The sequence below is a fragment of the Battus philenor genome, unplaced genomic scaffold (assembly GCF_028537555.1).
Source record: "Battus philenor isolate CCGP_79_NKW_IND1 unplaced genomic scaffold, ilBatPhil1.0.hap1 SCAF_12, whole genome shotgun sequence".
Taxonomy (NCBI): domain Eukaryota; kingdom Metazoa; phylum Arthropoda; class Insecta; order Lepidoptera; family Papilionidae; genus Battus; species Battus philenor.
In genome coordinates, this window is record NW_027181674.1 from 12,211,148 (window position 1) to 12,238,749 (window position 27,602).

The 27,602-nt window shown below is 30.0% G+C and overlaps 3 protein-coding genes across 5 annotated transcripts in view; 2 read left to right on the top strand and 1 right to left on the bottom strand.

Annotated features, from left to right (window-relative positions):
* The window catches only part of Ent1 (Equilibrative nucleoside transporter 1), a 466,176-nt gene that overhangs the window by 10,108 nt on the left and 428,466 nt on the right, over window positions 1-27,602 (top strand). The window contains exon 7 of one of the 2 annotated variants that reach the window (XR_011109107.1): window positions 2,138-2,306. Coding sequence is in view for 1 of the 2 variants with exons in the window: in XM_068776451.1 (XP_068632552.1) it covers window positions 2,138-2,249 (112 nt within the window). In the remaining variant the exon portion in view is untranslated. Of the gene's footprint in view, window positions 1-2,137; window positions 2,415-27,602 lie in introns of those variants that run through there. The other variant, XM_068776451.1, reaches the window with a different exon arrangement.
* Window positions 16,327-26,404, bottom strand: tank (EI24 domain-containing protein tank). 2 transcript variants are annotated; one of them, XM_068776455.1, is made up of 7 exons: window positions 26,257-26,404; window positions 26,018-26,178; window positions 23,517-23,772; window positions 22,929-23,048; window positions 21,475-21,698; window positions 17,671-17,742; window positions 16,328-16,855 (listed from the first exon to the last, which is right to left on the bottom strand). In XM_068776455.1, exons 1-7 carry the CDS (start codon window positions 26,269-26,271, stop codon window positions 16,759-16,761), a joined length of 945 nt encoding a protein of 314 aa, XP_068632556.1. In that variant the 5' UTR covers window positions 26,272-26,404; the 3' UTR covers window positions 16,328-16,758. The 2 variants fall into 2 exon arrangements, with proteins under 2 accessions (XP_068632555.1, XP_068632556.1); XM_068776454.1 differs by lacking the exon at window positions 26,257-26,404 and having other exon boundaries at window positions 16,327-16,855; window positions 26,018-26,196.
* Window positions 27,245-27,602, top strand: part of LOC137933072 (ATP-binding cassette subfamily G member 4) — a 51,560-nt gene continuing 51,202 nt past the window's right edge. The window contains exon 1 of the mRNA XM_068776828.1: window positions 27,245-27,366. Within this exon, the coding sequence (XP_068632929.1) occupies window positions 27,335-27,366 (32 nt within the window). The 5' untranslated portion in view covers window positions 27,245-27,334. The remainder of the gene's footprint in view (window positions 27,367-27,602) is intronic.

Consider the following 27,602-nt stretch of genomic DNA (forward strand, 5'->3'; position numbering starts at 1 on the left):
AGGAAGTATACATTTCCTGATCCTAATCCGGGAAATTGCAAAAATCCACGAGTTCAATATCCGGGCTCGCCTATTTCCTTCTGGTATTTATAGTGAGTTTCTATTTCGGGGATGAATCCTGTAGTAAATCCGCAAGGAGTATTGCATCTAAATAATTTATCTTAAATCTGTGCAGTTTTTATTAGGAAACATTCCAAACAGGTTTCTTTTGTATTTTATGTCCTGGGTCATGACCGATTTATTCTAAACTAGCTTTCTTGCAAACAATGGCATATAATTTTTGTAGACTTATTATCGAACCCACGACTTTAAGCCACGCTAATTTACCACTACTGTTGGCGAGCGTGTGGACTGTATAAACGGATTAAATAATTTCAAATGATGGTGGTAATGTAAAAGAAATTTTACAAAGCTAAGTAAGACTACATTGACGCGTAACAATAGATTGCCCGAAACAAAAGCGCATGTAGGACGCTTAACGACACAAGTTGTCAAATATAAAAAGTATAAAAAAAAAACAAAAATATAAAAAAGGTTTTAAGCAGCCGCCCAATCAGTCGCTAACAACTACACTACCACACAATATATGTTTTTAGATAACATTGTTGTATTTTATATGTAAATTCTAAAACGCCGTGTAAAAGTATTATAAACATTGTTATCAACAATTAATTTAATTGGTTTCCTTTACTTATTGATGTTCGCGTCGTGACCTTATCTATGTCGTTACAGTCTGTATTTATCAACACGTGTACTTTCATTTAATTATTTGTAATAACCTCAGATTACTGTGATTGTTTTGAAACAAATTGGCATTGGCAAGGCGATACTACTTATTTATTTAAAGACTATACATATTTGTATAATGGCTAACTTATATATCTATATATAAATATATATATAGATATATATATATATATATATATACATATATATATATATATATATGTATATATATGTATATATATTATTTATTTTTATTATTATTTATTCAGATAAGTTTTATATCAGATTTTTCTTAACATTGCTTTAATGTTTAACTACATAAATTAACATCATTTGATCTGATTTAATCCCAATAGTATAATAATTTTAATATATATTTCTGTAATATTACGTAATTGGTAACCTAATATATACTAATTCAAATAGTGTAAACAATATCTACACGATTTTTTTGTCTTTTAGGGAAATCCTTAATGGGATTCCCTTTCAGTTATGGAAGCAAGGGTTATACCGGACCCTTTTTGTCAAAACAATGAGAAAGCTTTCCCATACCAGTAATCTATTGCGAAAACTATATTGTTAGCGTTGCAGAACCGAGTAGTATATATCTCCGGTGTACTAGTCTATAGCTGTGGATGAAGATGAATCCTAAATTGGCTTTTTAAGAAAATATTATGATACAACAGATACTGTACAACTTACTTTGCACACATAAAAGACATGAAAACAAACTTCACATATACTAAAATAAAGACTTATAAGTTATGTATAAATATAAGTTGTATTTTGGTAACACAAACACTATATGCACCTTTAATTTTAAAACCATTAGGTGGCGCAAAAGTAATGTCATAATTTGAACGTGCTTTAATTTTTAAAAATGGCGTCAAACGTCACTGTGACATTTGGTTGGAAAGTGTAAGATTTTTCCAACAACAGAGCTCTTTTTTTAAATTCTAACAAAATGGCTGCCAGTTAAAATTATGACAATACTTTTGCACCGTCTGTTTTTATATACTCTACAGCTCGATGTCAGATGATTAAACATCGTTGTTCGCAGCTGCTTAAAAAAGATTTGTATCTACGGGGTGAATTGTTATAGATGCAAATGGGTGAATGTAAAGTCTATTTAAAAGTCAAAAACTTTAAAAGCTTTTACACCTTTCCAAACTCTGTACAAAATGACTACTCTAAAATGATATAACCTTAATTTTCCTATTGAAATGCGACAAATAGAATACAATTAATTTTAATATGTAGTGATTTGACGTTATTTGGTTATTTATGAAGTCATTGATTTTTAGATAGGATGTATAATACATTAATTAACATCAAATCGGTTATATATTATATTACAAAAAAATACAACGAAAAATTAGAATAACTAGACACGATGTGTGGAACTTTCCAGAATTGTGGAACTACACGAACGAGAGAAAGCTTCATCGGTTATAGCAACGTTTCTCAGCGTGGGCCTGACCGTCGGCGCGGCCATTGGCATGATGCTTGTCAAGCTGTTGTAAGCAATAGCTTGTACTGCTTAAGTGCATTTTAAGTGCAGCTGCACCGAGGACACATGGGTAAAACTAGAACTAATTAGTTTGTAAGTGACCTATATTATCTATTATATAACAAAAAATATCCGTGTTACTGGCATTGATATATAAACATTCCAGTTGAAGATAGGTTAATAAGTAGCAAATTATACATTTCAATTTTTATTATTTTACAGATAATGTTGTTCAAAATATAGTATATGTAGAAAATTTTTATACAATGATTATTTTATATTATGACATTTATTAATTACGTTATTCTAAGTTTTTATACAATTATGTGATACGCTAATATCATCAACATCATCAAATTAGCTGATAGACGCCCACTGCATGGTTTTACCAAAGATTGCCTCGATGATCGTTCTACTCAATATGGAGAAGGGGGAGAAGGTTTAACATATTCATTATTCTTGTAATATTTATTCCAACAGCTCTAATACTTGTATGTTCACGTAGTTCTACATATATTCTCAAATTTGAGTTTTGAACAAAAGTGTTTTCCATACTAAGCCAAGTATCAATCTAATAATGAATATTGTTTTGTAATAATAGAATACAGAAATATGTTGCTTCCCGTGAAAATATTCCATTAGCAATACATGATGATCGGCAATGTTGTCATTAAAAATAGACAAATATAAGGAATACTAATTATTTTGGCCAGTAAAATTGTAATTTCACGCCAAAAATTATGACAGACGGGCAAGCGAAGCGTAAGACGTAAATCTACAAGACAGATGACATTGTTAAGGTGTTAGTGAAAATCTACGGGGCAGGTTTTAGTCCAGCCGTGGATGTCCTTCGGCTGAAATGACTAAGACGATTCATTCTGCGCTCCTAATATTAAACTAGTACATATTTGCTCTCAACGAAACGACGAAAAATTATTCACATTTCACTTTAAAACTATATTTTTAATTATATTTCTTACTAGCTTTCAAATCTGTGAAAGAGCTGTAAGAAAACATAATCAGATAGGCTCGCTAATATCGCTGATCCTTTAAATGACTTTGACAGATCTCTAAAATACAATCAACGGTGCTTATTAGTTGCATAATAATATATAATTTATTTCCTAAGTAATATCATTGACATAACTTTACGACTGTGTTAGTGTTAGTCTATGGTACCATTCAATTGTCTTTGCTAAACATTTAATCTCATTTAAAGATTTTTGTTTTTTAAATTTTGTCATTACATTAAGTTAACAAAACATATTTATTTTCATTATAACACTCAATATAAAAATATTATGCGTATGTCGTATTTAAATAATAATAAGAATTACGTAGATAAAAGCTATAATTTTTGTGAAATATAAAAATAAGTGGAAAATAATTTTGGCCAATAAGTATAATTTTCATATTGACTCTGAATGTGTAAACATATATCAAGTATATTATATATAATAAAGAATAGTTGAATTTTTTTGTTCTATGATCAAAAATATAGCACATGTAAAAATACGGATTCTATGTAATGCAAAGTTTAAATTTGTATATAATACGGATTTTAATAAAAAATAGGATATGTAAAGAATTTGTTAACTATATCTATAGTAAAGTAGGAACTTACTACATAAACTATGAAACTATCAATAACAAGAGTATAAATAGTTTTTATTAATACTAGTTATAACATAAAATGAATAATAAGGCATTTAGAGAACAAAACTTAACTTGACAGACACTTATCGACATAAAGAGACATTGCATTAAGTTAATAACTGAACGATTTTATAACACTATGTAAAATTGTTTATATTGTGTTATATTACTTTTAAATAATACAACCGTATAATTTGAAGGCGATTAAAAATAATTTCAGAAAATAAATAATATAATTATTTTATTTTCTGTACTAAACAATCAAGAAGTATTATTTTTTTTTGTTTTACGAATAAAAATAGAGCGCACGTGAACTAGATGATTCATTAATATTCTTTAACTAACTGATGCTATCTGAAATTCAATACGCCATCTGTACTAATTATCAATTTTGTGTTTACTAATATAGGTGATAAGATATTGTACATATAAACTTTGAAACAATATAATAATCAAAAACGAGAGTAAAATAGTAGTTTGTAATCATATTCGGTATTATGTAAGTTAAATAATAAGGCTTTCATATAATAAAACATAACGTAAAATTTACTTACTGACACAAATAGGTAGTGTATTAAGAATGCACATCCATCTAAAATGAATTTTGCGTTAAAAACTATGGAGAACGCTTCACAAATATACAAATAGAAAATTAAATATATATATATTTCGTGTGACATTACCTACGAACAAGCAAGTGTAGTCATCCAAACATTTATCCAATACAAAAGTACTTTCTATAGTTACTAAACACTACAATTTCAGATATTTCTCGAAATTGGGATTTTTTGATGCAAAAGTGCTTTCCATTATAAGGCAACACAACTACCGTAAATAAAGACGTGAAGCATCCGAATATTATTTATATGATTATAACAAATGGTTGTTTGTATATGTTGATAAGTCTCACTGAAGGAATTTTAAAAATAACGCGTAAAAAAATTACGTAAAATAGCCAAATTTAAGTTTTTTTTTTATTTAACATTAAAACAATTTTCCCTAGTTATGATTCAAAAAAAAACTTTCATAAACGCCTATATGTTATGTTTAAAGTCGTATTTATTAAAATAAATATTGAGGCCATCAAGCTAAATTTTCAAATTGACCACTTTTTTTAATCACATTAGTTAAAACATTTTAAACATGTATCAAGTATAAGTATTGTAATTTCGCAATAAAGCACAAGCCGTGATACACACGGATTTCTTTGTTTTAAGCAATATATTGTTTGTCCACTGCTAGAACATAAGCCGTCTCCAGTAGACGCAAAATATTAGATGGTACTGGAAACTAATGTCGCTTTCTTAAGTTTAATTAACACGACTGCATTTTTAACAAGTTTTTATTTCTAATCAACAGTATATTAACCTTCGTTATCAACAACCTTTTGCCAGCTAGTATATAAATTTTTAATGCCCGAGCCATAAAAGCTAATAATCAAAAATCGGTTTTTCAGTAAAATATGTCGTTAGAAACAACGTTACTTTCCGGTCCCCCTATAATAAGAAGTTTGAAATATTGTATATAATGTGTGCTAATAATATAGGCTGTATAGGTAATTGTGAACTTGTATAAACACTATAAAATTGTCTGCGTTAACAAACACTAAATAAAATAAATGTACAAATGTAATAGAATGCAATTAATGAAAACTACTGTTTAGTTATATAGGATAATATATTATAATAAGGCATTTAGAGAATAAAATATAATGTAACATACACTTTACTTATAGAATAAAAATGACGTAATATTAGATAATTTAATTAGGATATCTGTAGTGATAAATGTAGGTGATAGAAATTTGTGTAAATAAAAACTATGAAATCGTTAATCAGAACCATTGAATATGTAGTTGTACAGTTATATTGGAATAAGTATAATAAGGCGTTTAGAGAATAAATAAGTTTATAAGGATTAAACAGCACGTTACTAGTATTAATATTAGACAATAGATAGGCGGTAGATATAAATCGAGTTACTTATGCTCGCGTGCCGTGACGCGTGGCGGTGATATGTTAGTCTTTGACGTAAGTAATAGTCTACGGTTCCATTGGACCCTGGCCACTTGATCAAATTAAATTATTATCAAATTATATAATTACAGTAATACCCTGCTTTACGCGACCCCGTTATACGCGGTTTCTCTATAACGTGAATTGCAAATTTCGCGCTCAAATGCCTCGAATTACGCGAAAGAGTGCATATAAATATAATGTAGTCTTTAACTTCTCTATGGTGTCTTGACCATCTGTCAAACAATTAAAAACAGTGTTGGGTGTTATGAACGTATTTTACAAGAACGTAAACAAAACGTTACCCAAAAGACAATAGATGTATTTATCCGTAAAAAATAAGAGTATGTGTTGCATAAAGTGTTCCTAGAATTAAATTGATTGATTACAATGATTTGTATTTTTTTTGTAATAATTTTTGACTATGTTTAATCATAAACCTCGTTTTACGGGAATTTCAGCTAACGCGATTTTTTTGGAACGTATCCCACGCGTAAAGCGGGGTATTACTGTATTAATTATTTTCTAGTTAAAAGTTCTTTTTAGATATGAATTAATTCTAATTATGTTTCGGGTTATGTCACAAAATTGTTCTTTTCTTGTTCAAATTACCTATTTCTACTAATTTACTAATTTGTTTTGTACTTACTGATACTAGCAAAAATTGATGCCAATCTATGAAATTAGTGAGGTTACAATAATTGATTAAATGATTAGTTAAATAAATCTATTGATAGGAAAAATTTCGTACTCACTACCTATACAACGAGCAGGTGTATGTTTGCCTCCGGGTAAAAATCTGACTTTAGACAAACTTGTATCCGAACATCTGATTTCTAGTTATGTTATGCCTAACATACACTTAGCTTTTAATAAACGTATTTTTTTACGACCTGTTAAATGTCTATAAAATAATTAAAAAAATAAATCAAATTAAAAGTTTAAAAATACTATTGAATATGAAAATATAGATTCAGTCTTGGTGCAATTTCTTATACCATACATAAAAATTTCATTCCAAATGGAATATAATTCAAGAAGTTGTCAATAACGAAAAAAATAGGTTTGATCAGCCTTTTAGTTTTTTTAATTCGTTTCTTCTGCACCAGTGACGAATCTAAAAAGTTTTGAATTAATTTGTTCGTGAGATTTTATTATGCAGTTATTTTTTAATTTTTCACCGCATAAAAATACTGTTTTTATTGATTTGCGAAAACTATTTAAGTCGCTCTTAAAGTTTTTGTGATTTTTAAGCAATTTTTAGTGTATTATGTGCTTATTAAAAAATGGCCATATACATATTAGTATAATATTTTTTTCTATTCAAACGTAGGATATAGGAATTTGTGTACATAAAAAATATGAAATCGTTAAATAGCCACCAATGAATATGTAGGCGTGTAGTTATATTGGAATAAGTACAATAAGGTGTTTAGAGGATAAGAAAATCTTATAAGGGTTGAACAGCACGTTACTCGTATGTATTATAAAATAATAGTTAGGCGGTAGTTATACAAAAAAAGTTTATAACGGTTGTATATTTCGTATTATCAGTAATATTAGCAAAAATGGATGCCCACCTGTGAAATTATGAAGGTGGCTACAATAACTTAATAAAGGATTACTTAAATAAACCTTTTAATAATAAAATTACAGTAATCACTACCTACGCACGAGCAGATGGATATATCAAAAGCACTTTCTATAACAAGACAACGCTTTGACTTTAGGCCAACATATATCCGAATTTATGATTTCTAGTTACGTGATGCCAAACAAACTTAAATGTCACTAAGATAATTACATTAAAAATAAACCAAATAAAAATTATAAAAATACTTGAAAAAATTTAATAAAACTATTGGATTAGAATATATATACATTCAAAGTCATTGCGCGTTATTTGTGCCGTGTATAAAAATTTTATTCCAAGTGGAACATAATCCACGAAATTTTCAATAACAAAAAAAGTAGGTTCCTTCAATTTAGTTTTTTTATTCGTGTAATCTGCGCTAGTGACAAATCCGAAAAGTTGTAGAATTTTGTGGATATAATTTGCTTGCTAAAGTAAAATAGGCTATCTGTATTAGTTATAATTTTGTCTATACTAATGTAGGAGATAGGAACTTTGTATATAAACTATGAAACTATCATCAATAACAAGTATAAAACAGTAGTTTATATTAGTATAAGTTAGTATGTAAGTTAGATAATACATTCATAGAATAATAGATTACTTAACATTCACTTAATGACATAAACATAGTTCGGATTGCATGCACATGTAAACATTTATCTCAACATTTGATTTGTGGTTATTTTAATAAACGTGACTTTTTTTTTACGAACCATTCAAAGTTATTAAAAATACTACTAAATAAACATTAGAATCTATTGATTAAACGCTCAAAATCACTGCTGGTTTTGTGCAGACATATTTCTTTTTAGATTTTTTCAGTACATATTTCATTACATTAAATAGCGTGTTCAGAGTTGGTTTTTTTTCCTAATAAGATAGTCGTCGATTTATATCAACTGTTTTTGTTTATGTTTAAGAGTTTTGAGTTTACTAAGAGTTGTTTTTTTTAATTTGTCTGATAGTCACTAGTGAAAAAATCGAAAAGTTTTCAGTCCCTATTCACCGCATAAAAATACCTTTTTAAATATGTTGTGTATTATTTAAAGCTACTTGTAAGGTTTTGCAATTTTTTTGTGCGTTTTCTTCTCCCTGTCTATCGGTTTGAGTTTATATCGTCAAAATTCAGCTGCTGAATAACTCACAGATGAAAATATATAGTAATAAAATATATAATTAAGTCATGAATAAAAGTTTTTGTTCTATGAATAACAGTAGAGCGTATGTAAAATATAGGATTCGTTAATATTTTTAATTATATTTTATAATGTTAGTGCACTGTTAGGACACAGAATGCTCTTGGATGATATAGACCCGTCATGAACTAAGTAGATCTAAAATATAAGCTTTTTGAATTTGTACATAATGTGCTTATTTAAATAAAATAGGCTTTACGTATTAGTTAACAATTTTGTCTGTACTAATGTAGGATATAGGAACCTGTGTACATATAAATTTTGAAATTATCATCAATAACGAGGATAAGACAGAAGCTCATATTAATATTAGGTATAATGTAAGTTAAATAATAAGGCTTTCATATAATTAAAGATATCGTAAAATTTACTCATTGTCAAGCATAAACATATATACATATTTATTTTTAACTTTGTATTGTATTTTCACTTCAATGACACATGTCTACAATAGAGTCAAAATATATGAAGTTTGAATTTCCATATAATGTTTACTGAAAAAATAGGGCTGTATTGGTAATCAATTTTGTTTATAAAAACATCGGTAATAGGAGGATGTGTATATAAAAACAAAAAAACTATTTACAAAAATCGAATATTAAAACTCTGTAGTGTTAAAATATAATTAAATATAGTGTTTTCTTTATAGTTACTCCTAAAGATAAATAAGGCATTTAGAGTATAAAAAGTAACGTAACATTCATAATTGTTAAACAATTGCATCTAAAGTTGTTTTTTGTTCTAAAATTGAGACAGTGGTCGCCAATAACTTTTGATATAGTAAGTTAGTAAGTTGTGTACATAAACTTAACTATCTATGAAAAACAAAGGCATATGTAGATTTTAAATTTTATTACAATATAATTAGTTTATACTTTAAGATAAATAATAGGGCATTTAGTGAATAAAAAAAATTAAGTAATTGACTTTGTCATTGAACAAATTCCATCATTTAGGTGTTTGTATTACACTCATTAACTAATTATGTATGTGTCCAAAATTACTACTCTGTTAACAATTTTATATTGGTTCTTATCCACCGGTGTTAGCAGAGATTCGACTTGAAGAAATTAATTTCAAAAACTTGTTTTTTTACCGAAGAAATTTACTAATAGATAAATAAATAAATAAAAAGATTGCTTGGTTTTGAGATAGGAAGTTGTGTGCATAAAACTGAAATAACGAATAAAAATATATATGATTTATATAAGGCATTTAAAGAATAAATTATAACGTAATTAACTTTTTCAATAAATAAATTCCATCATTTAGTTTTTTGAATTACATTTTTTTTAATTTAATTTTAAAGTTGTTCATAATTGCTACTTTGTTTAAAGTTTTACTTTATTTCGAACATTCAATGCGTATTATCTTATATATCCATTTAGCTTTGTACATTTGGTTCACTGACGCAAGCCTGCACCGCTGGACCCAAATTAGAAGTTTTCATTTGTATATAGTACATAAAGCCTGCCCGGAAACGGTGTGCAGCGCTTTAGTGATAGCTTACTTTCAATTTTGTCTATATAAACATGGGAGATAGGAACTTGTGTAGATAAAAAATATGAAACTAACAATGAACGCACATGTTCATTGTTAATTAATTATAAGTAGATTTAAAACTGTATTACAATCTTATTAATTTATATTACTTAATATATAAGTTAAATAATAAGGCAGTCATATAATAAAAAGATAATATAACATTTAGTAAAAAAATCTGAAACGTAATCAGTCATGGCGTAACTCACTTTAGCACTAAACAAATTCTAATATTAGACAATAGATAGGCGGTAGATATAAATCGAGTTACTTATGCTCGCGTGCCGTAACGCGTGGCGGTGATATGTTAGTCTTTGACGTAAGTAATATTCTGTGGTTCCATTGCACCCTGGCCACTTGATTAAATTATATTCTAGTTAAAAGTTCTTTTTAGATATAGAATTATATAGAATTAATTCTAATATGTTTCGGTAACTATTACGTCAAAAAATTATTCTTTTCTTGTCCAAATTACCTATTTCTACTAATTTACTAATTTGTTTTGTACTTACTGATACTAGCAAAAATGGATGGCCAATCTATGAAATTACTGAGGTTACAATATTTGATTCAAAGATTAGTTAAATAAATCTTTTGATAGGAAAAATTTCGTACTCACTACCTATACAACGAGCAGGTGTATGTTTGCCTCTGGGTAAAAATCTGAGTTTAGACAAACTTATATCCGAACATCTGGTTTCTAGTTATGTTATGCCTAACATACACTATGCTTTTAATAAACGTGTCTTTTTACGAACTGTTAAATGTCAATAAAATAATTTAAAAAATAAATCGAATTAAATGTGTCAAAATACTATTGAATATGAAAATATACATTCAAAGTCAAAGGAACATGATTCAAGAAGTTGTAATTAACGAAAAAAGTAGGTTTGATCAGCCTTTTATTTTTTTTATTCGTTTCTTTTGCGCCAGTGACAAATCTAAAAAGTTTTGAATTAATTTGTTCGTGAAATTTTATTATGCAGTTATTTTCTAATTTTTCACCGCATAAAAATACTGTTTTAATTAACCTGCGAAAACTATTTAAGTCTATATTTAGTTAGTGTATTATGTGCTTATTAAAAAAATAGGCCATATACATATTAGTATAATATTTTTTTCTATTCAAACGTAGGATATAGGAATTTGTGTACATAAGAAATATGAAATCGTTAAATAGCGACCAATGAATATGTAGGCGTATAGTTATATTGGAATAAGTACAATAAGGTGTTAAGAGGATAAAAAAATCTTATAAGGGTTGAACAGCACGTTAAAAAATGTATTTCAATTTCATTAATTTATATTACTTAATATATAAAATAAATAATAAGACAGTCATTTAATAAAAAGATAATATAACATTTAGCAAAAAAATCTGTAACGTAATCCGTCATGACGTGTATTGTGCATTGTTTGCCGCATGTGTATTTATCAGCGGGCTGGCGGGCGGTGCACTTTGTTGCACGACTACCACTGCATGTGCGGAAGTGGCTGAATATTGGGCCTTTTCTTACTAAAAATAGGAGGACATGTAGACATATTTGTTCCTTCATTTTTAGCTTTATATTGTGACACTGCTCTTGTTGATTCAAAATACATATGCTAATGTAATCAAAAAGTAAGGTTGAATTTTGATTTAAAACCTTCGACAAATAGATACATACCTGAGTCTTGGAATATCATTAAGTTCAGCTCAAACCATTTCGAGAAGGATGTTTATAGCGGAAGACTATTTGGACTGTTTCGAGGGCTGGGAACAGCGTTGGCATATGTGCATTTTATTGGACAGGGATTACTTAGGGGATGAAATGATTTTGAAGAATAAATAGACATTTTATTAAAAATATTCAACATAATTTTTGATCACGATATTAGATAAAAAGTTTTTAATTTATTTATCACATGATTATTAATTTTGTTTAAATAATTGTAGACGATAGAAACTTTGTAACAATGAAAAACAAATGATATGTAGATTAAAAATTTTATCAGAATATAACCAATTATTACCTTATTTTAGAAGATGAATAATAAGATAAAGAATAAAAGATATTAATTCCATCATTTAGTTTCTTATATCGGCAGAGATCTTTCAGCTGGTGATTTCCATTTTTAAATTATCACATATATTACTTCCATTAGTCTTGTACCTGTTAAAACTTTTATCAACAGTTATTCTTACTTATTTACTAAACTTACGTCACATAAGCCTTATTGTGTATCCACACCATCTATAATCCAAAAATAGATGGCATTTAGCATTTTTATTCCTTATTATTTATATTACAGTTAGAGTCAAACTCTTTATGTGTTCGAAATTCCTATTTTGCTAACATCTTCATTTTGTTTTTGCTTACCGATATGAACCGAGATCCAATATTGAAAAAGCGCACAATTAGACGCGTATATACTTCAATAAGTTACTAATAGATAAATAAATAAAAAATAGTTTAGGCTAGGAGATAGGAAGTTGTGTACATAAAACCTATGAAACCAGCTGTAACACACGAATGTATATGTAGATTTAAAATTGTATGAGAATAACATTTATTTATACTTTTCATTCATATGAGTTATCACATAAAGTATTTGGTGAATAAAAAATTTAATGTAATTCACTTTTTCTTTAAACAATGGAATTTGTTATTATTATTAGTATTCATTTCCCTTTTTTTGTTCCAAATTTTATCTAATTTTCAAGTTGTCCATGATTTCTATTCTGTTGACAGTTTTACTTTATTTTCACAGTTGGATGCGTATTATTTACTGAAAGCTGTTTTTATAATATAGAGAAGGCTTCAATAACTTACTTATAGATAGATAAATAAATAAAAAATAGGTAACCGTAGTCATTAATTATCTTTACAAACATAGGATATAGGAACTTTGTACATTATAACTATAAAACTTTCAATAATAAAAAGATGGTAAACATGTAGATTTAAAATTGTGTTATAATATTATTAGTTAATAATTTTTATTCTCGTTAGTTACAACATAAGATAAATAATAAGGCGTATATAAAATGAAGTATATCTTAACATTCAGCTAAAGTTATTCTTGTGCCAGGAATTACTAGGAGAAGTTACAATAGGAATATTTTCAGAAACTACATGCGCACATGGAGGTATAGCTTTTTGCCTTTCAGGGTTTATCTAAAACATAAGTTCTTTCTATAACAAGCCAACGCTTTGTACACAAACATTCATCTGAACATCTGATTTCTAGTTATGACAAATTTAAACTATGCTCTCTGTAATTTAAGTTTTTGTCGTTAAACATAAGTTATATAGACAATTTTATTGTTGAATAAATTTAAATGAAAGTTATACTTATTGGCTTCTATTATCGTTAATATTATATGTAATATATAAATTTAGGCCCGTTGATTTAATGTCATATAAACATATACTTATTTAGTTCATTGAGATGTAAATGAAAATATAAAAAAATGTTTCAATTTCACTTACACCTGTTTTTGTGGGATTTTATATTTAAAAATATATTAAGAAGGACAACTTGTATAACTCTAAACGAATATGTGGTAGTATGTTCAATAAAAATCAAGTTAATCACACATACAATTTACCTATTGTCACACTATCAAAGATAATGGTTATATGTTGTAGCAATGACTAGATATTTCGTAAGAAATTTAATTGTATTCTATATGAGACATTTTTTATAACACTTTATTTTATTGCGAAAACTGTTTCTTGTAGTGACGAGTGAAGATTTTTTTAATACATTTTTTTACGCAGCCTAGTCACCGCATTAAAATAGATTTGAGCGAATTAAATTTTGAACTTCAGTTATATGTAAATTATACTATATCTAGCTTATCATATTATTGAGATGGATAATACTAGGAATTATTCACTCGTACCGTCATATCTATTACATAGATAGGTTTCAATATCAAATATATGTACGTAATATAAATATGAAATCAACTTGGCTCATGTAAATCTTAAAAATAGATCTCAATTAGCTTTTAGAGCAAATGTATCTAAATGTAACCAAATAATATAGAATTAATTATGTTTATGTTGAAATAAATATCCATTGTAATATAGTCTTACAAATCCATGGTTTAAATCAGGGGTGAGCAAACTTTTTAATTTTAGCCTAATTTAAATTTAAACGAAGTTACACTTGTTAATAAATTTCATAACTTTGTTTATAATAAACATTGTATTAAAGGAAATAGATGAAAAAAAAAAACAATTTTCAACGAATTTACTTGAAAAGGTAAATGGAACAAGTTTAGCAGTGGGAGCTTTCTAATCGTTCTCATCAATTTCATGGTTGAAATTAAGTTTTTGCAAACATACTTACCTCCGAACATAAACAAATAATTGCTTTGCATCTTTCATCAAAAGCAGAAATTTCCTTTTCACATAAAATTATAAGGAAATTGTTTACTAAAAAATTTTCTGGATATCAAAATCTTCAGAACTGATTAATTTGACGGGAGAGTCATTAAAATAAATTCAATTTTACAATGTTTACGGGCCGTGTGCTGCTCAACCCTGGTTTAAATCATTTTTTTTTCGTGTTATTAAAAGAATTTGTTAATTTAGGTTGTCTTTTAAAAGCATTCGCTTTACCAATTATGTAAAAGATTTTTTGCACATTAGTTTATGTATGCTGGTGGTATTGATTTTGAAATGTGATATTTTATCTAAGTATTTAATATGTTTACATATAAAAGGTAACACTGTAGTAAAAAGAGATCTAATATATGAATGTGTATTTATTTCCTAAATTTATTATTCAGAAAACTTATGGAGGCTTCAACAAGTTACATACAGATAAATTAACAAAAGCCATTTTTTAAGTTTCATGCGGCTGTATTTTGTCCTTGCTCGCACAAAAATTATGTCATATATTTGTCTCAATCGACTCTTTGCACCTTGTGATATTTTCAAAAGATAAGTTATTTCTATAATAAGCCAACACTGTAATTTCAAGTAAATATGTATTCATAAATCAGATCTCTCGTTTTGAATTAAGTTTAAGGTTTTAGTGTTACGTTTTTTACATTAAATTCGTAATTGTTTTATATGTGACCATGTTTAATATGTAAGGAATTCGCTTTTCGTTTTACTTGCAGATCATACAATTTAATTCATATCTGTATTTATTTTTAGAAAAATATTGACAACACGCATTCCGCTTGCCACTTTTTGTTTTATTTAATCCTATAAAGACAAGCAAAATTTACCCACACAGCCCAGAAAATTGGCAGGTTGGAGTGGTAGTGGTGTGTAGGGGTCCACTCCCTGCGCTGGATCTGCCAGTTCCTATTAGACACCTACGAGGTAGTTATGCCCAGCAGTGAACGTCAGAAAATTATATAAATACACTACCAGTGCCTATTAAACATTACTTACCGTTCATACTTTGCAAGGAAAATAAGGCATTTAAAAAATCAAATAAATTGTTCAGTCATTTTTATTATATAATGTCATGTAAAATTATTTTAATCACAATTTTAAAACGACGCATCGCGTGAACGAAGTAGCACAAGGTAACGTCTTCACTCATATTCGCGTGGTCTTACCCACACCTGCCAACGCACACACTGAGACACTAGAGGGGAACTCCCGCTGTTGCGTTCTTCTGAAAATACACTAACGTCCCTGTATAACACTTACTAGTTATTCCGCAAACTAAACCGCATTGCTGATAAAAGATTGCTATAACGTGACATTAAACACTTGTTTCTTTCTTATGTACTTAATTTTATACTGACGGATTGAAATTATATAGTCTCACAGATTGAAAAAGAATTCAGACCACTAATTAGAGTCAAAATATCACAATTCTATGTATATATACATATAGAAATCTATACATTAAACAACGCAGGTTAATATTAAAATATCAATCTTTACGAGGACAAAAATAAAGCATATAGGAAATATAAAAAAAAACTTTAAATTTACAGGTAAAATTAGCACAGAAATATAACGCAGAACAGATGGAAATCTATATAATATCTGTATTTGCTGCAAAACAATGTTGCCATATGTACCAAATAAAACCAAATAATCATAATTTAAAAAAAAATACAATTGTTTCTAGAACGTATGGTTAAATGAAATAGATTATTAAATAATTTTGATTTAACGAAAAAAAAAAACTTTTAATGTCAAATATACAAAGTAAATGGCTAAAACCCTCTACCCTATAGTTATAATAATGAAGAATATATATATTCCATTAAAAACAAATTCCACCTTATATTGATTTATAGGAAATATTCAAATAATCACACGCCATAGAATTTATTACAATAATATCAAATAAGGTACGTAATAAATTCAATAATATTTACTCAAACACACCCGTTACACCGAAAACATACAATTTTTTACAGTCACGATTAAGACGAAAACGCCTCGATATGTAGGCTCACTTATATTCATATATATGTATATATAAGCTGCGCATTGATCTGCTTCAATATCAGCTCGTGCGGTCGACCTCGGCGGACTTGCGAACCAGTCGGAACATGCCGTTGGAGATGGCTACCACAGGTGAGAATAACTTCAGGGGATATTCGCTGCAGAAGTAAATTAGTTTATAACATTATTATATACTTTTATAAGTAAGGCCTCACATCTAAATATGTAACTTTTTTATGTCTTTTTGGGAGATCTATGGACCCTTGCAGTAGATGAGTAGCGGCTGAAATTAATGAATGAATAACCCATTAAAGAAAAACTGTTTTAACTAAAAATCATATATTAAAAGGCTATTTGTCTGTAGTTATTTTGCTACAAAACTATGAAGCGGCTGCAATCACCCACTGTAGACCATTTATAGTGATCACCAAATGAAAAAGTATCTCAATTGATCTCTTATACTATTACATATATAATGTCGCCTTTTAACTTGTAAAAAACAGGGCAATGAGGGTTATTCATTTATTCATATCATTTTACCCACAAGAGCTTTTAAATTGATTACTTATATACGTCATGAGATTTTTAGAAGAACCGAACTATTAAAGTTACAATTGTTTCAAATGTGCCCATATTAAAAAGACCTCATAACAAACTCAGAAGAGTGTTTTTGTGTTCACTTTTAAATTATCTTTATTACAGTAGCAGAGTAATTCATTCCCAAGCTCTATTTTTACTTAAAAATCCTTCACACTGTAATAGGATTTATTTATAAGTTATTGTTTAATGAATTAGAACTTTGTTCATTTATTTACTCCAAGTTAATTTAGGTACGCCCATGTAGGGCGTGTATTGTAACACCTTTCACATATTTTCTCCACTATTATCTATGAAATTCTAGCCTTAATATTTGAGATTTCTTAAACAGCAAAGTATCACAAACATGTTATAAATATTAATAAAAACTTCTCACCTCCCTATCACAGGAGTAGCTTCATTTCCGCTCAGAATGAAGACAGGGAAGAAAATAGAGAATACACAACCACTGTAACAAATGAATATTTATATTAGGATACAATATTATATTGGTAACCAAGAAAAACCGAAAAGTTCCATTGGTAAACAAAATTTAAATGTCTAACTTTATATATTATAGGCCATGTATACTAAACAGCTGCGGCGTGGACGACATGGTTTAGGTTGATGGAAGTCGCTGAATGAGGCCACGCAAGACAGATCCTTGAGCCGATCCCTTCTAGCTCTGCTTTTTCTCTGATGATGTTAATACTGTTAGCTCTAAGGCTTTTACAGCTTCGTCTGCACTGAGTTCGAGGAGCGAAAGGGTCCGTGAACTAAAAAGAGATCGCTGAAGCCTATGTTTTGCAATGGGCTTCTATTTTAGCGGACATCATATTGATGAAATATTTTATTCGATGATCAAATTATAATACATATGACAGTTACATTGTTCATCCGAGGCAGATTTGATGTGTAAGTTCAGATTTAAGTTTTAACGCAGGAAGTATGAACACGTAACACGCAAATAATACCGAGGTAAAAAAAATAGGGAAAATGAATTTATTTATAAAATGTAAATTATTAATTCTTCCAAATCAATTTCATACTTTAAAAAATTGAACCGCGTCCGAAAAAACGCACTTTTGCTAACACTTTTTCCAGTACTCGAAACAGTCGAAATATTCTTTCTCCGGTACAGAGCTTTGATATGGTTTTTATTTCTTCGATCTTGTCAAAACGGTGTTCCCGCATTGTCCTTTTGAATTTGCTGAATAGCCAGAAGTCGCACGGAGCCAAATCAAGCAAACATAGTGGTTGAGGAACGATATGAGTGGAGCATTTTATGCAAAAAGTCGAAAAGACCAATCAAGACTTGACATGTTTGAGCCACAAAACACCCTTCAAAATGGTTTGGGCTCAGCCAAATGATATTCCAACACTATCAGCGCGGTCAATAATTGTCAATCGACGATTTTCAAGCACCAAATCTTTGAATGAGGTCTTCGTTCGTAATACAGTGGTTGCGTAACGATATCCAGTCGTTTTTGATGCGATTTTCGTAGCAATAGAGAATTGACGCTTTTGACACAGAACATCCTTCAAAATGGTTCGATTGTACCAAAATATATTCCAACTTTCGACAAATTACATATAGACAGTCCTACCAACCTAGAAAAAAAATATTCACCTGCTTTTCAAACATTAGCCCGGGAGGTTAAAATCACATTTTTTTAATGTACTGATATTTAAATAAATCAAACACGGGATTTGTCGATTACAACATATTATAGCGAAAAGATATCAACCATGACCAGCATACATATGTAGATTCTTTGAGGTCTTTTTCGAATGCGGAACAAGTTCGTTAATTACGTCTCGGTAATTTTTAATTTGCAATCAAATCAATAACCGCGAAAAAATATAAATCGTTAACCCTTAAATGCGTAATGATGAAAAACTGCAACAACACACCACTTAAACGGCATAAGTAGTAGTAAATACTTAGTGTTGTATATCTGCAACACAAGTTTTTTTTAATAAGTATGAAAAATATATGATTTTCTATTTTTCCCAGCATTGTAGTGTACTTATCTATTTAATGGAATCAGGCGTTACCTTGCGGAAGTCCATCCTACGTAAGTGTACTTATCTGCAAGATATATTTTTAAAGTATTAAAGTCATGCATTTAAGGGTTAAATATACTTTATATACGCTACACGGACCGGCGGATGCAACGCAGAAGAGAACATCTAAAAGGCGGACAGACGACCTTTTTAAGGTAGCTCTAGGCCGCTTCCAATCGGTCATACTGGAAGTCTATGGGGAGATCCATGTCTAAGACCTTGATAGGGTAGTCTGCCCCCTTGTGGGTGGACGTCCATATCGACTATCAATTCTGTGAGTTACACTTACTACTATTTCAACTTGTCGATCCCTTGAGCTATATTGGTTACTTTTGTTCGATAAATCCTGAGCATAGCACGTTGGGCGACTGTGAACTTTCGAATGAGACAACATTTTAGTAAATAATAAGAGTTTTTTTCATTAAGATACAGAGGGATATTGAACATGTTTCCTAGTTCCCGAAGGCTGGCCAATCGAGTTTTGCATAATACTCATTAATATGAAATCCAATGCTCCGATTCAGTCACGCATTGCACTTTGGCCGCGCGCTATCTATCGTCAATTAAATCACAATTTGGTTGATAATTAATGATATCACTAATCACTTCGTATTGATGGACACCCTGTACTATTTGAAGGGCACAATACACTCAATTATATTTACGATAATTTTAACATAACGAAAGATGTAAATTTTAAATTATTAACAGGTTTTGGCGTCTCATTTATTTATTTATTTACACTTTTTGTACACCATAGACAATAACTAAAAAAAGAAACTATTGATATACAGGTACAAAAGGCGGTATTATCGCACGAGGCAAGCTCTACCAGACATCCTTTCGATGGAGATGAGAGACAAAGGAGAGGGCAGCTTAGGTTGAATATATATATATATATATATATATATATATATATATATATATATATATATATATATATATATATATATATATATAAATATATATATATATATATATACATAAGGTATTACATAAATACAAATAAATTACAAATGCTACACAATATCCTATTATAGACGCCAAGGAATTCTTTAAATGCTGACAGAGATTTAGCACGTGTTATTGGTCCTATTCCATAACCTAACAGCGACAACAGTAAAAGATTTCTCCATAAACATAGTAGAATGAGCAGGCATAGTCGATTTCAAGTTCTCCGATGATCTAAGCAACTTATCATGTGAGTCACGTAAGAAAACAAATCTAGATTTAAGGAAAGGAGGAGTTAAGCGGGTTAAAGAAAACACTACAGACTTTTAGACTTAAGCTTTAAAATACCAGTAGTACTTTCAGTGTGTAGTACCGTTTTTTTCATTACGCACGGAATAAACTAACTTTTCCTTTATGTCAATTGTCCCCATAAAAAGAATGTATATAAATCGCCTCGAGCGATAACACTACAAAAAGACAGCGGCACAAACCGCTGCATAAACTGTTTAGCCAATATTTGATTTTTTGACCACAGTTTCAGAAGTTTTGTTAATATAGTAGGAAAAAGCGTTATCAAAATTAGAATTACTACATATTAAAATTAAACTGTTTCTGCAGTCGTATTATAAGGCAACACATTTCAAACCTTTTACACCAATCATTCTGTATTGAAATGAATCAAATTAAAAGATGAACACTTAACCTACTTAATAATAATGTTTACGTAAACTTGTGGTAATGACGCGTGATAAAACTAATAAAGGTCTTATAAGTATCTGACCTTATAGAAAAACATGATAACAAAATATTGTAGTAAATATAACGAATATAAACATTTATCGTATTTTTAATGTATCCCATGCCATGTAGGGTGTATACGACCCCCGCTGCATTTCCGTCCTGGCCATTTGCAATTCTCGTTTGAAAAATAAAACATTCTTAAACAAATGAATTGTAGGATAGAATATAGACAACTTCACACCACGTATGTGTAAGTAATTATAACTTTTCCCCCTTAATTATAGGTTTGCAGTATTGAAAAAGTTTAAAGTATACGTCTTAAACGACTATTTTGCAGCGTGAATGGAAAATCTACAAAATTACCGTGGTACGGAACGTGTTGATGTTAATATTTAAATAGTCAGCCATTATTCATGTTTGATTACATTCTCAATGTACTCACCTAATGATATAGGAGTGCGGGATTTGCGTCAGCACCGCCAGAGGCAACCCGAAGCCCAGGAAATACGGCCAGTTGGTCTCGATGAAGGTTAGCCGCTTGTGCAGTTCCCAGCCCATGTTGAACCACTTGTACTCGAACGAGTACAGGGAGTACAACAAACACATGTGCACCAGGCACAGCAGCTCGCCGACGTACGTGATTGGCAGCATGCTCACCAGCATACTCTGGAATGTGATACTCAGTTCATGTTTATGTTAAGAAAAGGACCAATATTTAGCCACTTCCGCACATGCAGTGGTAGTCGTGCAATGAAATGCACCGCCCGCCAGCCCGCTGATAAATGCGCATGCGGCAAACAACGCGAATCACACAACCGCCACCACCAAACCACTCAACACGTGTTTCACCCCTCCACGGGGCATCTTCAGGAGCTACTAATAGCTAAGTGTTAATAAGCTAGTGCTAACGGAAGTGGCTAAATATTGGTCCTTTTCCTTCCGCGAAGTAACGCCTGATTCCATTAAATACATGTATATGTTAGCCGACGGATGCCAACTTCAAGGAATAGGCCTCTCTTAAATATCGCGACGATGACCAGTCTTGCGCTATCGCCAGAGTCAGACAGTCTAGAGACTCCGTCACCTTGACTATGTTGTCTGCCCACCAAGTGGTAAACCGACCCAACTGCATCTACAGGATCGTGGTCGCTACTCAAAAAACCTTCCTTCCCATTGGCCATCGAGCGATGTGACCCGTTCACTGTCACTTCAGATAAACAATTATTCAAATATCTGAGCTAAATTTCATTATAATACCAATACAATTTTTATCGGATTTACCTGTCTGAACTAGACTCACACTGTGTGGTCACCGGTGTTCAAGGTAAATCTTATTTATTTTAGTAATAAACATTACTAATGTTACAATCACCGCCTTAAACATATACTGTAAAAATTAAATTGTGTTATTAATATCTGCAGACATAAACACTCCTTTTATGGTTTTACGTGTGGGAGGGATGCCTTCTGATACTTGCAACGATTAAAGCCTCTGTGATGTTCCTCCATTATTGCTATTTGTCTTGGCCAGGGGGAATTTTTCATACATCCACAAACTTTTTGCGAGGGCGAAAATAAATTCTTTTTTGAATTCAGTTAGCCATACAGTTTCCTCTTAGTTGTACCGTGTGACCTAGACCTAATTCAGGTTTTTTTTTAAATCACATTAAATATGTGATTTAAAAAAAAACAATAAATGTAATGCCATTATATTTTTTAATTAACACTAATTGCCAAATCACGAAGCTGGTGTGTAATCACCTACGTATAATTATGACGAAAACTTGCGGCTTTTTTGGTAGGCCGGTACGTGATATTTCTAAGTCTGCATCTCGCGACAATATAAAAACAAAACAAATTAATTACATATTTCTACATAAAGAGTACATATATTACCTGAACTAGAAATAAAGCCTGCACCAGCAGACTGAACAGCGAGTCAGCAATGATTTTGCTGACACTGGACATGAACTGGGGCCGTCCGCGCCGGTGTCGGTACGCAGAGTCCGCTATGTCCTGTACACAATGTCCTCTGTACTTTATTTCATCATCATCATTCCAGCCATAGAACGTTGACAGTTGAAAAAATGTTATCATAGATACTGTAAATATATTTATTGTAATATATTTTGCCTTAGGATTAAACGGGACTAATGACTTGGTCACCCTTAAACTTATAGTGAGTAAAGACATTTTAAATTTAATTTATACACATATTAATATGTTATTCCAGACTTAGTAAATGACTTCAGTGAACTATCTTATGCAAATAAGAATAATGTCTTTTGGATACTAGCCAAGTTGCTCAATGTATTTTAAATGTACTTGCATTATAATTTAAAATATGCATGTTAAATACTGATTTAGAACCCCAACCCTACCAACCACCCCTACTTCAGATGATTTAAGATGTTCCAAACTAACTTGTTTTGTAATATTTATATAAATAACAAAATGGCAGAGGAATTATTGAAAATAAGTTACCTGAAACCATAAACTGTTGACTAGTTTACTCAATAAGAAGAGTGGTAGCACCCAAATCATCCTGAAGGTCATGGAGAGGAACGGCTGCATCCAGGCCCAGACATTGTGAGCAACACCAGGATCATGGCCAAACACGGCCAGCACTAAGTACCTTACTGCAGGTAGCAGGGCATACTCAAAAACAAGTATACTTAGCAGAAATATAAAACCATTTAGGATACATGACTGCAACACCCTTGTAAGTACTTTAGATTCTCTGAAACAATAGAAATCATTTAATTATACAAAAACAATAGTAGACAGACACCCACGGCTAAGCATAAACTTGCTACCCAAATTCCCCCTTCCTGCCCAAATTCCTGGACCTCCCCACTACCTTAACTATATCGTCAGTCCACCTAGCGGAAGCCTCCCCACGCCACTTGTCACCCTAAAACAAATAGATTGAACAAACCAGTGCTTTTGGCCAGGCGACCAAACTGTGGGGTTCTCTATATAAAGATTTACATCAAAGAAAAGGATTATTTAATATATGTTCAATATTTTTATCAACTATAGGCAAAGCATAGTACTTCTGGCTCGCCTAATATTTAGTGATGACGACATTTATTGCCTAGAAGAAACCTATTTCTTCTTGACTTGAATACTCACAGGTTATAGTTAGATGGAAACAGACACCAGTAGATTGTTCCAAGCCTTGGCTATTTTTATAAAGGTTTTATCAAAGCGCTTATTGCGGGTTGAAGAGGTTAATGACATCTGCATATGGATGTCGTGAGTTGAATGGAATAAAGGAGATGAGAGAATTATTGAGCATAGAACACAGATAATCTGGCAACATTTCATCAATGCTCCAAGTGCTGAAGCTTAGTGCTCACCAAGACATTGTTAAAAATAGCAGTTGTTACTTTGCTGATTTATGCATTCAAATGAGTTAGTTGTAACTGCATGGTTGACCTTTGCATTTGAATATTCTTTTGTTTTACTTTGTTTAATTATTAACATTATAATAAACAGCACAAATTGACAAAAAATATCAATAAGGAAAAGTGCTTTTTTGTCATTGACAAATGCTATTTGCTCATTAGCATTTATAGCTTAACCCGATTTCAAATGAATGTTGCAGAACACAGAAGATTTAGCTTAGACTTCTTTACAGTAACCAAGCTTGTGTGCTCCCTCAAAAGCCTTAGTTCACTCCATGATGTGACAGTCCAAAAGCCTTCTGAGAAGAAACCATAGCATGGGCTGGGTCAGGCATATTATACATTATTACATAGGGGGTATTCAAAAGGGACAGGTATTAACATAATCCACTGCTATCATCATTTTAGAAAGAAAATAATGCATAAATAAGAACAAGAATATTTAAAAGAGGATATTTGTGTAGGCAATAAGTTTATTGCTTACATGAATATCCTCTTGAAGGATTTAAATTTCTAATAACATACAAATCATATATATGCATGGCTATTTGCCAGCACAATTGTCGATTATAGAAATTGATTGTTTATGTAAAAAGTCAAATATGTATATGTGACACCTCTGCAATCATGAAATTTCAAAATGGCATTGAAATTGTATGATACAAAAGAGATAAAAAGAAACTATTAGCATAAACATGATAATATTAATTGGTCCAAATAAAGACTTCTTTGATTTATTAGAAAGATTCTCCCGACATAATATGGTGCAATGTTTTACATTACATAGGGGTATTTTGTTATACCCCAAAATTTTAAGATGTTTCAAGTGCTTTGCAGAATATAAAGATTGACAGTACCTTAGACTAACTAACTTGGATGTCAAAGGCCTCGAACAGACCTATGTCCTTGAGTGTAACAAATGTAAAAATAGAAATAAAATGTTAACAAATATAGTTTATAATTAGTTTCATTTCCTGATTAATTGATTTGAAAAAAATCTTTATAGTTTAATACCTGAGACTAAAATGAGTTGTAATTTTCAACTCCATTTATTAAAATTGTAGTGTATAGTAATTTCAATATATTCCAATTACTACATTTAATAAAAAAATGCATAGGCTCTATAATAAAAATGCACATATTATAACTTGACAATAACATAATAATGTAAGTATGAGACACACAGAAAACCAGTATTAAATGATTGCTTTTATGTACAATGTTGTGACTGGTTAGTAAAGGGCAGTTGAATACAGCAGCCATGTTACAATTTGCCACTATAAGTATTTTTTCAATAACATAGTTGTTCAAATATACATTGTTATCATAGAATTATTCTATACATACTGTATCCTAGACAATTTCTAATAACAAATTTTGGATGTTAATTTTTTTAAACATACAAAGAAATAAGCTTTTGAAGGTCAAGAAAATTGGCACAGTAACACACTCATTAAAATACCACGCTAATTAAAAAATAGTGAAAATGGTATATTTACTAATAAAAGGTTTTTGGTCTATCCCCAGCGTTATAGTGCTAAAGTCTATAACAAAGCAACTTAAGTAAACACTTACTGTTTTATTTTCACTTGTTTCTGTTTTTGTTTGCTATTTTCGGAGTCTGTTTGAGGTGATCGGCTTAAGGCTCTCTCATTTATTTCTTTATCGAGGTACAAAAGTACAGAAACACCACGTAAGCTGTCTATAAACCCTTTCATAAGGGACACAGAAAAATTCTGAAATGATAAAAACATTGTAAACAGCTGTGCGATTAAAAACTGCCAAACAATGAAAAAAATATTACGTTTACTTACAGCAACGCTTTCCATTTTGAAGCTGTTAATTAACTATTGCATTATTCAAAATTATAATATGCTAATGAACTTTGTTTCAAACCATAATGTATTAAAAGCTTAATAATTTTTATGTGTGTACGTAATACGCGTCCGTTTGATTGACGCACGTTTGATTTTCTGTACTGATTCTAAACAATACTAGACAAAGGCGTTACATGTCATAAAGGACCTAACAACGATAAACAATTTTTGCAAATATTATTTTTTTCTAGCAATTAATAATTTTTCTTTTCTTTAGTTTGCGTTAACCTTTAACATTATGATAAATTTAAAATTAATATACATGTAAAAAAAGTAACCACATGTACACGTATGTCCATAATTCGTACGACTGTTTAAGCCTTAATATTTTTTTAAAATCCTTATTATCTGATTAAAAGCCAGGTTCAGAGTTTTTTCGATTTCAGATATATACAAATTTTTTGATTATTGTTGTCCTAGTACACTTTTAAATATTTTGGTTACTTAATTGTTTGATTTCAATTCAAATCAAATTTTGAAGCTGTCAGGGACCTTAGTATTATTATAGAGATATAGTGCAAGGTAATTGGTCTAATTTAATTTTTATTGATAATATGTAATATTATGCCCAAGGTAAAGCTTTCGTTTCTCAAAAACAATTGATGTATGGTTATTATTTGATCTAAATGCAGTCGCCGATAGCTTGTTACTATTAAGGCAATGAAATTACACAATGTAATGCATTTTACTTCGTAATTAATAAATAGTAATTAATAAGTAATTAATTAATTGTGATTTTTAGGTTTCTGTCTGGTAAATATAGTGTGAAATTAAATTAAAATTTCAAAGCTAAAGTAAATTAAAAATATCGTATTAAGAACGTCAGGCCTACTACTGCGCATAGATTATGAACACTAGATTGTCAAAATTCTACTATTTACGTAAACCATAGTGAATAATAATATTTATTGTTATTGAAGTGAATGTGTAGTTTTTTATTATACTTTATAAAATTCGAAGTGTTTGTATAATTATATAGATCTTTTGTTTAATTTATGTATTGACATATTAAATAATGGATACTGCTTTTATTATAAACGACTTAAGGTACCGTTCTGACAATATTTTTAAGTTAACTAGTACGTAATTTACATACGTAGGCATCTCAGTTGACCCCTTTTCAAGACGTTTTTCTTTATATTTACAGTACATCATATTTTATTGTTATCAATACAAGATGATTTTTCTTTATTGTTCAAAATAACTACTACAGTGACCCGAGCTTAAATTAGAAAGTTTCACCTTCTCTTTTCTCTTCAACATTATTTTTGTTTTATATATAT